Here is a 15,718-nt window from a genome sequence, read left to right as displayed (position 1 = left end):
ACTCCCATCGTAATACGCGGGATTCTCGAAGAGTGGTCTCTGTTTTGGCACTTACACGCTCTTTTCGCAAATAACGTCAATCTACCTGTTCAAGGCAACTATATCTATTGGGATGTATGTAGTTGGCATAATTGGAAGGAACATTGCGACTGGACCTAAGTCTGTGTCTGGGTCCATCAACGTCAGGACCAACCCTGGACCAACGGTCATCATTATTCAAATTTAAATTACTACTATTAGGATAAAAATATGACACATGGACCACTTCAATAGATCCAATCACAAGAAAACTCCACTGGATGTGTGGAGGGGGGAACTAGAGGCATGGGGTTCTAGGAGCAGCAGCCTCCAATATTAAATGTTCATCACAAAAGAGCTGCTCCTAGTGTGATAACCCAAACGAGTTACAAGAACGTCGTGAGTGTGGGCATCTCACAAAAAGATACGGACTGGTCTCACACACCACCTTCGTTTGATGGAGGACGGGCATACACTTGACGACAAGGATGCACTTCTAAGTGATGGAGTGGGGGCCCGTGACTATGTGAGTGAAGTTAAAAATCATTATAGTAGTCAGTAGCAATTCTTTAATGTGAGATGAAAACTATATGATATTAAAATATAAGTGCGACGGTGATTGGGATGTTTATTGTTCCCAACCGTCTAGTGAATGATCTCGTGGATGGTCGACATGTTTCTGCCTGAGTGGCCCCGAAGGGTCCGCGGCATTCATCAGGACCTAGATAGAAGAATAATGGGCTCCGTTCTTACCACAATTGGTAATGTGTCACCACTGCGGGAGTGTGGTATAGGTCACACTTCACCGTCTAAGGGCTGCTTCCAATAGTGAAGCCCTAATAGTTTGGACAAGTTGCCTCATGGGAGAAGAGGCGGAGAAGAAAACCACAGTTGAGTTTCCTTGTAACTCGTGATCAGCGCGTCCTGCAACCTATGCGTCCGCTCCCGGTCCTCCCGAATGTGAGCTCTTCAATAGATGTCAGTCCTGTATTACCAGACCAGTTACAAATGTATGGTACAATGTTAGGGCTCCTAAAATTTACAATTATGCAGTCCCCAACATTATTCTTATCAGTATGACCAATCCATGGGACCCTTCTTACCAAGAGAATTTTGCCATCAAGGCTAGATGGTAGTGGCCTATGAGTATTTAGCCAACTAGTGACCTTATTATGCAGGGAGTCGTACGATTCCACCGCGTTTCCACGTAACATAGGGACCCCCTTCAAGACAACTGAATATACTGCCACCTCAGGGGGGAGATTTACCACTTTGCACCAATTTTGAGAACTAGCTTGCCTAGCCGGAGGGTGGATTACATTATTTATTACTTTCTCCTCAGCCAGTGTGTATAACGGCCCAGCTGAGCTCGACTTACTAGGGTTTGCTGTCAGTGGTTGTTGTTGGCTGCACAGTGTTGTGGGGGGAGATTTTAGCAGGGGAGCTATAGTAGTATTATCTATTTGGGTAGCTATAGGTAATTGAGAAGACGAGATGACAGGGTTTATGGGCAAATTGGAGGTACCAACAAAGTTCCCAACTACACCATGTTCGGCCATTCTTCGGCCTGAAGCTAAACCCAAGAGTCCCTTGCGCAGATCTATTAAACAAATTTCCATATTGGCCAAACGTTCTTCCAGGGGAATAAGCAATTCCCTCAGTAGAGTACGGAGGGCCAAAAGAGTGACCTCCTCCCCCTCAGCTGAGTTGTGCTGGCTTGGAAGAGTTTTGGCCGGAATTTGATGATGCAATACTCCCGTTCTACATGATGGCTTTGACCCTTTGCTCGCTATTTCCTTTGGGATTCCCTTGGGCCTGGAGCTGGATTTGGCAGCTTTAACGTGTTTGCCCCCCGTTGAGTGAGCCCTTGTTTGATTTTTCGGAATTGCTCCCTCCCTCTCACCCTGGGCGTGTTGTTTCAACTCCCCATTACTACATGCTTTCTGTGTAGGAACCATCCCTTCGACAGAGGGCTCGGGTATATGGCCTTACAGGGCGGTAGAGGCAATATACTGAGCTCTGCATTTCCTGAATTATCACAATCAACGAAAGAAGTGGCAGAGCAATTTGTTGCAGGTGCAATTGATATTCCATCCATACCATTTCCCCCCCCTACTACTCGAGATATACAATCTAGAGATTTATCAGGAGTCATAGCACGTGCAAGAGGACCCAAGGAAGATCTCCTCACCCAGTCAATTTCTTGAGAGATTCGCCTTTCCAAGATTGCGATCTCGTCGACAAGGAGGGAACCAGCTTTAGCAAAGTACGTGTCAAGAGTTCCAATCGTCCTCCCTGTCGCTAAGGCGCTCTTACTCCGGGTTTCTCTGGTTGACATGCTTACACACAGGTCCAGGTGTAGCGAGGGCGACAGACAGCTCAAAGGGGCCCTGGCCGGCCCTGGGTCGTCCTTGCTTGAACGGCCTCAAACGGCCCGCTCTTTGCCCGGTCTTCGCCCCGGCTCTCGTCCCGCAGGCGTCCCGCTAACGCGTGTGAGCGGTAGTATGGTAATAAAGAAGAAGGGGGCGGAGATAGGGGAGGAGTCGGGAAGAGGGCCAGGTGCAGCCGATGTGCAGCGCGCACAGCACCCTGGTCCTCGCAGTCCCGAGTGCGTGAGTAGCAGATGGCAGACGCTCCCCTTTGGCAGATAGCAGCAGGCAGCGCAGCGTCCTTCAAAGTGCAATATTCGGTGTAGGAGACGAGCCCCAGAGTCCAGCAGCCAGGTCCAAATCCTCGAGCGGCTCCCGCGAAGCGGGGGCCGCGAGTCGTGATAACGTCTGCGGGGGAGGAGTCGGGAAGATGGCAAGGTGCAGCCGATGTGCAGCGCGCACAGCACCCTGGTCCTCGCAGTCCCGAGTGCGTGAGTAGCAGATGGCAGACGCTCCCCTTTGGCAGATAGCAGCAGGCAGCGCAGCGTCCTTCAAAGTGCAATATTCGGTGTAGGAGACGAGCCCCAGAGTCCAGCAGCCAGGTCCAAATCCTCGAGCGGCTCCCGCGAAGCGGGGGCCGCGAGTCGTGATAAGGTCTGCGGGGGAGGAGTCGGGAAGAGGGCCAGGTGCAGCCGATGTGCAGCACGCACAGCACCCTGGTCCTCGCAGTCCCGAGTGCGTGAGTAGCAGATGGCAGACGCTCCCCTTTGGCAGATAGCAGCAGGCAGCGCAGCGTCCTTCAAAGTGCAATATTCGGTGTAGGAGACGAGCCCCAGAGTCCAGCAGCCAGGTCCAAATCCTCAAGCGGCTCCCGCGAAGCGGGGGCCGCGAGTCGTGATAAGGTCTGCGGGGGAGGAGTCGGGAAGAGGGCCAGGTGCAGCCGAGGTGCAGCGCGCACAGCACCCTGGTCCTCGCAGTCCCGAGTGCGTGAGTAGCAGATGGCAGACGCTCCCCTTTGGCAGATAGCAGCAGGCAGCGCAGCGTCCTTCAAAGTGCAATATTCGGTGTAGGAGACGAGCCCCAGAGTCCAGCAGCCAGGTCCAAATCCTCGAGCGGCACCCTATAATGTGCGTCACCAGTAGATTTTAGAATTAAAACAAATGTTACAAACTTTTGGCTTCTTGCGGAAGCTATGTAAGAAATGTGTATGTTGTAAAGTAGAAAGAAAGACCAGACGATGTAAGTGTAGAGTCTTCTTATTAAGCCATCCACTCTCCGCCTCAACTGAAAACTGACACGGTTCCAACATTCCATGGCAAGCTCCCTTGGAATGTACAACTGGGTAATGTCAGTGGGAATAAAAGGGGCATACCAAACTGACAAAAGGTGGAAGTAATTTGCAACACACCTCCCTCAAATCATAGTGAAAACAACAATTTACACTTCTTTAATTTTGACAATTCTATCCGAACTCCATAACTGACCATTCTCAAGCAACACCTTGTTGTTGTTGTAGGCTTTAGTCACACGACATGGAGGGTAAAACTTATTGTGACTTTGTCGATCCTTAGTGTTCCTTTTAATCTGTACCCAATCACCCTCCTTCCATGTGAGATTTTTCACTCCATTCTTCCCATCATACCATTTCTTGTACTTGCTCTGATGTTGCTCTACCTTCTCACTGGTTTTAGCCTTATCGGAACTAATAACAATACCACCACCCAACCATAAGGGGTTAACATTGGTATTCTCTCCCTCTTGAGTGAAACAAATGGAGAAAGGCCTGTGACGACATTGGGTGAGGTGTGATATGCTCAAAGTCAATCACGTAGGGATGTTTCCACGTCTTGACCATTTACAACAGCTAGTTGGATATGTTTTTTGATCAACCGATTGGCTCTCTCAACTAACCCATTTGCCTTGGGGCAATACAATGCAGTTTTCCCATGTTTGATGTTGAGATTATGCAAAAAAATTATAACTCTCCCAAATGAATCGGTCTGTCAGCATCTATTGGGTTGTGGAAACGCAGGCAAGGCTGCAGCCAGGCACTGTGGTAATGCTGCACATGAGCGTGAGTCCACTCCTGATGAGTGATCAGTGGAACTGAAGTGTAACACAGAGACGGCACATGCAATGCAGACACAACATGAAGGATGGTACATGTGCAGGGACAGAACCAGATAGGATGGGCGAAATCCAGTGCTTAATTTGTGCCGGTGCTTAGCACCGGCACCTTTTTATCAGGGCCGGGTCTACAACTTACATCAACTGCAGGTCTGCATTGCAGTCTAAACGTCATGCGTCAAAGAGTAAATGATATATAATTGCCTTACTGCAGTGTTGTTCACTTCACACTTGTACAGTCTCTGGAATCCCTCGGTGAAAAAGAGTGCTGCTGTGCAGTGCTGCACTCAGTGCTGAGAGAGGAAGCCATCTCCATGATGCACTTGCGAATCAATTTGTTTTCAGTGTTGCTGGTGGGCGGGCCAAAGATTGGGCTGTATTTGGTTCTTCTATAGGGGTAGGGGTCTGCCCCAGCGTGCCGTGCGTAACGTTTTTTTATTCCAGGGACAGTGGAACACACCGCAGCACACACGCACTGCATGAGTTACCAGCAATGCAGCACCAGTTAGCATGACGTGGAGCAGCAGCAGGCCTCTTAATAAGGCACTCCTACAGTCCTAGCAGTGCCACCACGCAGTGAGTAATTAAAAACAATGCTGCTTTTACTGGTGCATGTTGACGGTCACCTGAACTTAGTCAGAGCCTCAGAGGCCCCAGCAAGCATGCCACTGGCGGTGGGCGGGGCACCGGGTGCAGTGCAATGCTCTGAGGCTGCCAGAAGGGCAGGGCCTTGCCCTTTGTTAATTTATTTTACTGTCTACTCTAAAGTGTCTGACTCTGATGTACTTGCTGCCACTGCTCAAAAGAAATGGGATAAAAAAAAGGTGTGATTATCTTTCTGCAAATCATCATCACATCATGTGATTTGCACTGTGTGTGAAGTGCCACCAGGCCAGTGGTAATGCTCAGGCCTGTGCAGCCTTCTTGTCCATAGACGGCAGTTCCTGCGGGTTCAGGAGCCCCTGTTTTATGTGCTTCTTAGGTACAAAAAACACTGCAAATTGCGTTTACGAAACAGGGACAGCAATAATTCCATTAAAAATTGCCAAAACATACTTTATTTTGCGATCGGGTTAGAGCCATTGTAGTGGGGGCTGTTTATATGCCCACGGTTGTGCAAGGTGCGAGGTGAAGCAGGTTTTTAGCTCTGATGGTCTCAGAAAGCCGGCCTAACAGCTAGGTTGATGTTTGCCAAGAGAACGAAAATAACACCGTGCATCAGAACTATTTGTTAGCTACACAGCTCGGGGCAAAATGAAAACGGGGATACCAGTAGACAATCTTCATTGTTTGTTCGTTAAAGTTGTGTAAGTCTGTGCTGGAGGACGCTTTACAACTCTTGCATAGAGCATGATTGAATCTGTGCATTCCCTTTACAAAAACAGAACTAATACCGGTCATAGCAGCAAGTGCTCTGTGGCGTCAATGACGTAACACCAGATCTAAGTCTCCTCAGCTCCGCTGGATGGCTTTGAATATACAAAAACTCACTTCCTCCAAACAAAAAAATGTAATTGTCTGAGAAACACAAACTGTGCCATAAAGTACAGTTTTCATGTTGGTAAATACTGAAAATTCGACTTCCATATAGGATGAGATCTAATCGAGTACACATATGTACTACTCCCTCACAGCACACATTGTTTCCCACAAGCATAGGTAGTACCATCAAATGCCAGAGATGGCCACCATAATGCCAAGGACAACACAATAGGCCAATAATGGGCACCACTGCGTGAATGCCACCTTTGTGTCAGGTCTAGACACCATTAATACTATGGATGCACAAATATATTAAAAACGGTAATGAGGGTGGCACCATAAGTTCAACGATGCCCTAGTTTGTCAATGGTGGCTTCAGCACTCAACCGACGCACGCCACGACCGAACCACCGCCCCCCACCACCACCCTCCGCGCCTGGACCCCGATCAGCACCGAAGACACCGTCCGCACGATGAACTCCATCCACTCCGGATCTCCTACCGACCCCTGCCCTCACCACGTCTTCAACAAGGCCGACGCTGTCATCGCACCCCACCTGCGGGACATCATCAACACCTCCTTCGACACCGCTACCTTCCCGGAGAGCTGGAAGCACGCCGAACTCAGCGCTCTACTAAAGAAGCCATCAGCCGACCCCACCGACCTCAAGAACTACCGCCCCATCTCGCTGCTCCCGTTTCCTGCAAAAGTCATCGAGAAGACCGTCAACAAGCAGCTGGCCGCCTTCCTCGAGACAAACGGATCCCTCGACCTCACGCAGTCTGGCTTCCGGGCCAACCACAGCACCGAGACCGCCCTGATCGCAGCCACCGATGACATCCGAGCTCTGCTTGACAACGGAGAAACAGCGGCCCTCATCCTCCTAGACCTCTCCGCGGCCTTCGACACTGTCTGCCACCGTACACTAGTGCAGCGACTCAGCAACGTCGGAATCCAGGAGAAGGCACTGGAGTGGATCATCTCCTTCCTCGCCGGAAGGACACAGAGAGTCCGCCTCCCCCCGTTCAGATCTGAAGCCACCGAAGTCATCTGCGGCGTTCCTCAAGGCTCCTCGCTCAGTCCAAGCCTCTTCAACGTGTACATGAGCCCCCTCGCAGACATCGCACGCCAGCACAACCTCAACATCATCTCCTACGCCGACGACACCCAGCTGATTCTCTCCCTCACCAACGACCCCGCCACCGCCAGAGCCAACCTCCACGAAGGGATGAAAGAGGTAGCCGAATGGATGAAGAACAGCCGCCTGAAACTGAACTCGGACAAGACGGAAGTCCTCATCCTGGGATCCTCACCCTCTGCCTGGGACGACTCCTGGTGGCCCCCCGCCCTAGGCAGCGCACCCAAACCAACAGACCACGCACGCAACCTGGGCTTCATCCTGGACTCCACCCTCTCCATGACCAGACAAGTCAACGCAGTCTCCTCGTCGTGCTTCAACATCCTGCGCATGCTACGAAAGATCTTCCGGTGGATCCCCACCGAGACCAGGAAGACGGTCACCCAGGCCCTCGTCACCAGCCGTCTGGACTACAGCAACTCCCTCTACGCCGGAACCACTGCCAAACTCCAGAAAAGACTTCAGCGGATCCAGAACGCCTCAGCACGACTCATCCTGGACATCCCCCGTCGCAGCCACATCTCCGGACACCTGAGAGACCTGCACTGGCTCCCGGTCACCAAGAGAATCACCTTCCGTCTCCTCACCCACGCACACAAAGCCCTACACAACCAAGGCCCAGGATACCTCAACAGCCGCCTCAACTTCTACGCTCCCAAACGCCAGCTTCGATCGACCGGCCACGCCCTCGCCACCGTCCCCCGCAGGGGGACGGTCCTTCTCCTTCCTCGCCGCCAGGACGTGGAACTCCCTCCCGACCCACCTCCGCCTGACCCAGGACCACCTCGCCTTCAGGAAGCAACTCAAGACCTGGCTGTTCGAGCAGTAGCGGACCCCCCTCCCCTAGCGCCTTGAGACCCTCTGGGTGAGTAGTGCGCTATATAAATGCTTTGATTGATTGATCATTATACAACATGTGGCTACCTCAATTTGACAATGATGCTAATATCCGAACACTGGCCACCACCGTGTCATGCCACCATTATGTCAGGGCTAGCAATTATAATGCATGTGAGTATTGTCCTTTCCCTAAAAGTGGCACATAGAGCACTGGAATGTTTCACATGTCCCTTTTCAATACACTAGTCATTTTACCTAATTTATTCCAAAATTGTGCTTTAAATGCACTTTTAATTTAATCTTTTTCAAAATTTTCAAAGGGCTGGGGAACCTCCTATCTATTGAATCTAATAAGCTCCGTTTCTCGCTTAGGGAGACTGAAGTAGCAATTAGCTCCTGTATCTCTGGCCGTGCTCCAGGTCCGGATAGGATACCAAGTGACATATACAAAGAAGATCTTCATGTGTGGGGACCCTATATTAACCTACTTTCCAACAGTATCCTTTCAGGTATGGATATACCTCACTCATGGAAGCTAGCAGAAATTGTGACTGTTTTTAAAAAAGGGGATCGTGCCCTCCCAGCGAACTACAGGCCCATCAGCCTTATCGACTCAATGCAAAATAAAATTTGTAAACAGGTTCTTGCACGCCTACAGGAGTGGATTAGAGAGAATAAGACTATATCTGAGTGGCAGGCTGGTTTTAGAGAATATGTTAGCACTTTGGATCAAGTCTTTCGTTTTATGTGTATTGTTTGGAGAGAAGTCACCATCCGCAAGGGCAAACTTTATGTTGCCTTGGTTGATTTACGTGCTGCATTTGACACGGTTCCAAGAGCAAAACTGTGGGAAGGTTTGGAAAGTATGGGAGTGCCAGCCCCTCTTCTCAGCATTTTACTAAGACTCCATGCTAATACCCAGGCTCAAGTAAGATGGGATGGTAGAGGTGCCCTAACAGAAGCTATACAAATTGATAGGGGAGTCAGGCAGGGGTGTGTATTGGTACCTACCCTGTTTACCCTCTTTATTAATGATGTCATTGGGTGTTTGAGCAGGAATGGCTGTGACGCTCCAAAAATTGGAGGGCAATGGGCCCCAGCCCTCCTATATTCGGACGATACCCTACTCATTCCAAGACCCCGCAGGGGCTTCAACAACTGTTGAATGTTTTTCAGGAATTTTGCATGAGGCGTGGGTTGGAGCTCAACAGCTCTAAAACAAAATGTATGCTCTTTTCCTCCAACTTGAAAGCTAAATGCATGAGACAATTGTATGTGGGTGGCAAACCATTAGAATTAGTTAAAGTGATTGATTATCTGGGTATCAAACTTACTCAGTATATAAGATTGGGCCCCACAATTGACAAAAACACATACTACCCTGATATATCAAACTGCAAACATTGTGAAAATCCAAAGGAAAACGATATCTAGAAAGCTGGGACCAGCATTGAAAATGTATAATACTAAAGCTCTAGGGGCTACCCTTTATGGTGCAGAACTCTGGGGGTGTTCAAATTATAATAATCTTTTGAATACTGAGCATAGGTTTTTTAGATCTCTAGTGAGTCTCCCAGTGTCTACTCCATTGAGTCCACTCTATTTGGATCTTGGTCAGAAGAGGGTGTCAGATAAGATCTGTTTATGGGTAATTATGTTTTGGCACTGGTTGTGGACCACTGAAGCACTTGCCTCTTATAGAGAGGGGCACCGGGAGCTAATGATAGTATCTGGTGTGAACAGGATCCCTTGGTTGTTTGCAGTTAAGAACCTGCTGGATAAATTGGGGTTGACTGGACATTGGAGGGAACCAGAAACCCTGAGTCAGATAAACAAATCCAGCCTCAAAGCAATGTATTGGGGTACTATTGAAAATGACCTGATAAGGGGACACTTTCAACATATTTTATGAATTTTAAACAATCTGCCCACTTTGAGACCACATTAGATGAAATTGAGCCCCCTCTAGCTAGGAAACTGTATTTACAGTTTAGATATGGCTGTCTTCCTCTAAACCATTTTAGAAGAAATTGGAATAGAGAAGGGGAGCGCAGTGAAGAAGGGTGTTGCCCCTGTTGTTTGGGGACTGCTGAGACTCTTGACCATGTATTACTTTTTTGCCCCCTTTACACCCGATCTCGATTTAAATGGATAGTTCCCCTTTGTAGAAATTTGGGAGTAAGGAGATATAAGGAGGCACGCAGAATAATGAAGACTGATATGACACGCATGATTGTTTTTTGTGTAGCAAAGTTTTTAATGGCCCTATGGATAAGGCGTGCCAAGTATTCTTCATCCGAAAGTGACAATGCAATGGTACCAATGATGTAAAATATAATTCAAAATTTTAATTTTTTTTTATTCCTTTAAAAAAACAAAAAAAAAAGAAGTTGTAACATAGATAACTGTTTTTCTGTTTTAAGGAATATTTAAGAAGTTGGCTTTTATAACCAATGATGCACATTGCATAATTAGGTTGCTACTAAGTGGACCAACTACCCTCTTGCATAAATACTATTGCACCTTGATTAATTGATAACATTAAGATTGCAGACAGATCGTGACTGTTTATTTAGGGGTGAAATATTTTATTTGTACTGAGTGTTTGTCATTGTCTTTTTTATGGTGTACTTCTATGATCCGCAGAGATCGAAATAAAGTCTTTGAACTGAACTGAACTGGAACCTCCTATCAAAACCTTACTTGGAGGAAGGCTCCCTTGCTGAAATTCAGATCGGGTATTACATGTGCCGTTCATCAGTGCCAGTTGAGGATTTGCGCGGAGACAATAGAGAGTGGGTGGAGCCAGTGGAGGAAATGGGTGGAGCCAGGTGAAAGTGGGTGTAGCCTCCGACCAATATTTGAGCACCTGGACTTCATATTTTACAAATTAAGCACTGGCGAAATCACAACTGAGACGTTCGATTACATGATGATGGCAAGAGAACTAGTCATCTAAAATGATTTTTGTGGCAAGCACCAGCACAAAACAAGGACTGCAGTGATTGCAGTGATGCTGACCAGGTGTACATGGGTGAAATATTTTGTACGTGGCCTATAATGTGCGTCACCAGTAGTTTTAGAATTAAAACAAATTTTTGCCTTCTTGCGGAAGCTATGTAATAAATGTCTGCAAATAAAAAGAGTGGATTTGACATTCAAAACATATTAGTGCTGTAGTAAAATTACAATGATATCAACTGCCTATATAAATATTTATATATATTCATTAAAAAAGGCAAAGGTTAACATGGCATTATAGTTAAGTGGAAATGTCAGTGAAAACTTAACATTTTAAACAAAAAAAACACTGAAATTCACAAGTTATAGTTAACAAAAGTAATTATAAATTGTGCCCTCGCCGTGCACAGTGATGTAATCAGTGACGTTTTGAATGAGGTAAAAGAACATGTCATGAATGAGTTAATATGTTAGGTTTTACGCAGTGCATGTCAAGGGTGCAAGGGGAGGAACACATTTTAGCCATAGACAAACAAAAAAGAGTTTTTACGCTATAAAGCCCCCTCTGCATGACGGTTCCACGAGTGGCAATGTATGCTAGGGGTGGGCGGAGTTCATAGTTATACTACGTGGAATTCCACTGAGTTGCATAAAAACTCAGTGAAATTCCGCAGAGTTCCGCTCCGCCCTAGAACCAAGAGAAGAACTGCAAAAATAGCAGCAGCGGGCGTTATTACTCTCCTGTTCAAACAGAGAGGAGTATGACAACATTAGCTTCCTGCTGGCAGGATTGGGATGTGGTGGGATGTGATTCCATGTCTCAGAGGCCAACCCAGGACAGTATGACTTGAGACCTGGGAGGGGCAGCTGCCTGGAGGCATACTGTTGGGCTGGGAGGAGTAGTTTACAGGTCTGGATGGCGAACGGGCCACAGGCGGAGACCGTGGCAATTTCAGTGGAGGAGATAGCCCACAGTCAGTGTGCTTTAACCCATGGGATCCCATTTAGAAACAACGCACTTACCTGATGGTGGGGACTGACTGGCTCCAGACCAGAGAGTGACATTGCTGTCTGCACAACCTGCTACGCCCTATTACTTATATGACCCAGTATTATGATGATGGGGAGACAGCATAAACGGACTACAAATCTCACGACTTCAACAAGCCAATATGAGGGAGCAAACTGGATCCCGGAAGTCATGGTGCTGGACAAATGTGCCGCTGCACCTTACTGCGATGCACAGGACAAAAATGGACTTCAATAGGATCAAAGTTAAAGGCGTCTGAAGTGCTCTGAGGATATGTATTGTGGGTAGAGGGGGGTAGCCGCACAGATCCAGGATGTGACTACAAGAGAGGACTACAAGTTCTGGTAAAAACTAGTAAGGCAAAAGGAAGATCGTGGTGGGGCAGCATGGTGCCCCCTTGGGCACCATGAATAGAAACAGTGTGTCAAGAATTGGTGCTGCTTTACAGGCCTGTGGATAATTTAATGGGTGTGGTTGGTGCAAACTCGGCTACGTGGTGGAATTGGAGTTTTTTGCTGAACTCCACACTTTGAGCTAAGTGCGGAGTCGCACAATTCCAAAAACTCTGTCTTCGGAGCAGAGTTGTCCGCCCACCCATAATGTATGCATATGAATATGCCAAGAAGTTTGAAAGTTGTTCTTTGAGAATTATTATAAATGTAAATGTGCAGATATTTACTCAAAATGTAGGCATACGCTTAAGAGTGTGCATTTCAAAAATCTTTGGAGATTCAGGTAATGAGGGTCTACTTCAGACCCTGGCGGACTGACAGCAAGTCCTGCAGAGGGGTGGAAACCATTGTTGTTATGCCTGAAGGCCTGCCACTGACTGCATGTTTTGTGTCCCAGATATTTGCAGGTAGCCTTCAGGTATGTTCATCCAAACTCCATTTTGCACACGAGTAACATATTTTCTGAATTAGCAAATGCACAAAATGTTACTATTTTGACATTTGCGTTAGCACAGATGGGTTAAAATGTTATCTTCAATCTGCCTGGCAAATTAGATTGCCAGCCCATTTTAACTAATACTTCTAAGTTTTCCTGAAGTGTAGATACTCATTACTCAATAGCCCCTTATACTAATTACTTAATTTGAGCAGGTGGTTACAGGTTGGGCTCACCAGTACTCATTTCTGGTGACCCACACTTATTGTCCCTCATCAGACACACAGGAAGATAGAGAAAAACAGACGAGGAAAGAAGGGGGAAGAGAAAGATGGTAAACCGTGTCAGAGAAAGAAAGTAGTAACCTGCAAGAGTGAAATCAAGGGGCAGGGAGTGTCCGTGGGTGAAGTAAAGCATCATGAGGTGGAATCAAGACTATGCTACCTTGGTACTCGGCATGCCGACTTTCAATAGAGACAGCCGCAGGCTTGTGAGCAATTCTTTGGGTCCTGGCACTTATTGCTTTACAAAAGTAAGCACTACTTGTCCCCCAGGTGTGCTCTACCAGAGCAAGGATCACAGAGAGCTCAAAATATGTGTTAAATGATATAAAACGGTAGGCATTCCATTTATAAAGGGTATTACCTGTTCGAGTTGTTGAATCGCATTGGCTTGCTCGCTCAGCTGTTGGCTTTGCTCAGACGCACTGGCTTCTAACTCCCAGACTCGTTTTCTCAGCGACGCGACTGCGTTCTCATCGAGTGAATCTGATGACGAGAGCTCATCCACCTGCGTCACAAGTACCTCGATCCGTTTATTTAGCTTCTCAGTTTCCTTTTCCTTTTGCTGGCCAAAAAAAAAAAAGTTACATTGTTATGCGGTTATGTAGTTGTCTTTCTTTCACAGTCCCCTATATTTTTGACATACAGAGAAAGTATTTGTTCAAAGAACTGTAGAAAGATTGGGCAGTGTAGTATAAGAAACAGGATCCAATGACAAATACAGTATTAGCCCAATGATTAACGTTGTGGTCCTCACCATAGGACCAAAACAAAACAGCAGTAACAGAATTCCACATGTGGCCTTTTTTTGTTCTTTGCAGTTCTTCTATTAAGTTCTTTCAAATAATTCCTAGAACTCAAAATGCACAATCTGAAAATACACTATCTGATTCACCAATCAAAACTCTAAATATTCACATCAATCATGGTATTGCTATGTAATGGTTAACCAATCACAAGGATCGAAAGGCAGTTAAGGTCTTTTATGAAGCAAAGCGATAGGACAGAAAGAACAAAAGGGAGAGATTTCGAGCCCCTGAGGAATCTAATTCCAAAAGAGGTCTTCAGTGACATCTATTGACCAAAACACAGGGATTGTGGAAGTGACATCATTTACACTTTGATTCCCCTTGACCTGACAAGGTTAAGCCCCTTGTTCCACCCTTGACCTTCAACAGCTGCTTCTTTGCCATAAAGGGGGTAAGGTAAGGAGAAGACGTGGAAACTACAGAAAGTAAATAGGAAATAGGGGCTACCAACCCATTGTATTGTTTTACGGCTACTACTAATCATTTAAAAGACAGATATGCTGTAATAGAGGCACACAGAATCAGTCGGTGAGCTTAAACATACGTGACTAAAATGAAACTATGGTTTTCTGAGACTTAGTTATAATCTCGTTATAGCACGTGCCCAAAATGTTCATGATTCTGGCAAAATATTTTATGAACTTCTGCCTCTAATCTGATAGTGAGTAGTGCACTAACGGAGGACACCATACTGCTGAGAGATGTAACTGGTCTAATAGCCAATACCACACGCACACAATGTGATCTCCCTTCGCCAACCACAGAGTAACTGACTCCGGTAGAACCTTACACATAAAGGGAGTCAAAGGAACAGTGACGGTAGCAACATTCTACAGGTGGATAGTGCGCAAGCACGCATTACTACACATCCCCTTCCCTTCTACTTAACACTAAACAAAGTAGGCAAAAGTACAATAAAGAAAGAACTGTGAGACGAGAAGGATGGGAAACAGGAAGAAAAAAATAAAAAGGAAAAGAAGTAAAGGGAAAACATTACCGTAACACTGATGAATTGGATATATTATTCAGTGTACTTATAAAGCACAAGATAAATTCACAAACTTTGCACATAATCCTCCAAATAGCATGGAGGCCTATGGTTCCTGGGATTCTGTGTTTTAATCAGACTTACCGGAGGCGTAATGGTGACACTGACACACTGATTCACATCCCCGCCACCAGTCTCACCACTCCTTCCCACCTCCACTCTTGTTTCCCTTACCAACTCTTGATCATCCATTAACATGTAACTGTTGAGTCCTACTTGTCCTCCAATATCACCACGTCCTTTCTCTTTGCTATAGTCATCTTACACTTATTCCACTTATTCCCATTCTCCAATTCCACATAGCTGTCACACACTTCCTTGACCTTGAGCGGGCCCCAAAATGTAGATCGCCTGCCACAGACTCTGCCATAATTGTATCTTTACCCAATCCTCCAGATTTTATTCCCCCTCTAGTTTCTCTAGGGCCCTCACAAGCCTTTCTCTCCAGACCTGTATTGGTTAACCATGCTGAAGACAACTTGGTACCAGGCTTCTCCCTCACATTCTTTCAAAAGGAGAAACATTTGTCACACAATGAGATGTAGTGTGATGAGCCCAAATCATGTAATCCACAATTGTCCTAATATCTTCCCCACTTTGACTGGCCATTGCTATAGCACCTTTGACAAGGCAGTTGGGCCGTTCCACCACGCCATTGGCCTGGGGGTCGTACAGCACGGTGCATGGTGCTTCTTGCCACACTTATCGAAAAATTACTTTATTTCA

General features: G+C 46.7%; 1 protein-coding gene across 5 annotated transcripts in view; it reads right to left on the bottom strand.

Moving 5' to 3' along the window:
- Nucleotides 1–15,718, bottom strand: part of MYO18B (myosin XVIIIB) — a 1,573,426-nt gene that overhangs the window by 542,356 nt on the left and 1,015,352 nt on the right. For all 5 annotated transcript variants that reach the window (XM_085634174.1, XM_085634172.1, XM_085634173.1 and 2 more), the window contains one exon: nt 13,500–13,700. In XM_085634174.1, the coding sequence (XP_085490300.1) occupies nt 13,500–13,700 (201 nt within the window). The remainder of the gene's footprint in view (nt 1–13,499; nt 13,701–15,718) is intronic.

This window comes from Triturus cristatus, chromosome 11, assembly GCF_964204655.1.
Source record: "Triturus cristatus chromosome 11, aTriCri1.1, whole genome shotgun sequence".
NCBI lineage: Eukaryota > Metazoa > Chordata > Amphibia > Caudata > Salamandridae > Triturus > Triturus cristatus.
Note: the sequence above shows the minus strand (reverse complement) of the source record. Positions and strands in the feature narration are given on the sequence as shown.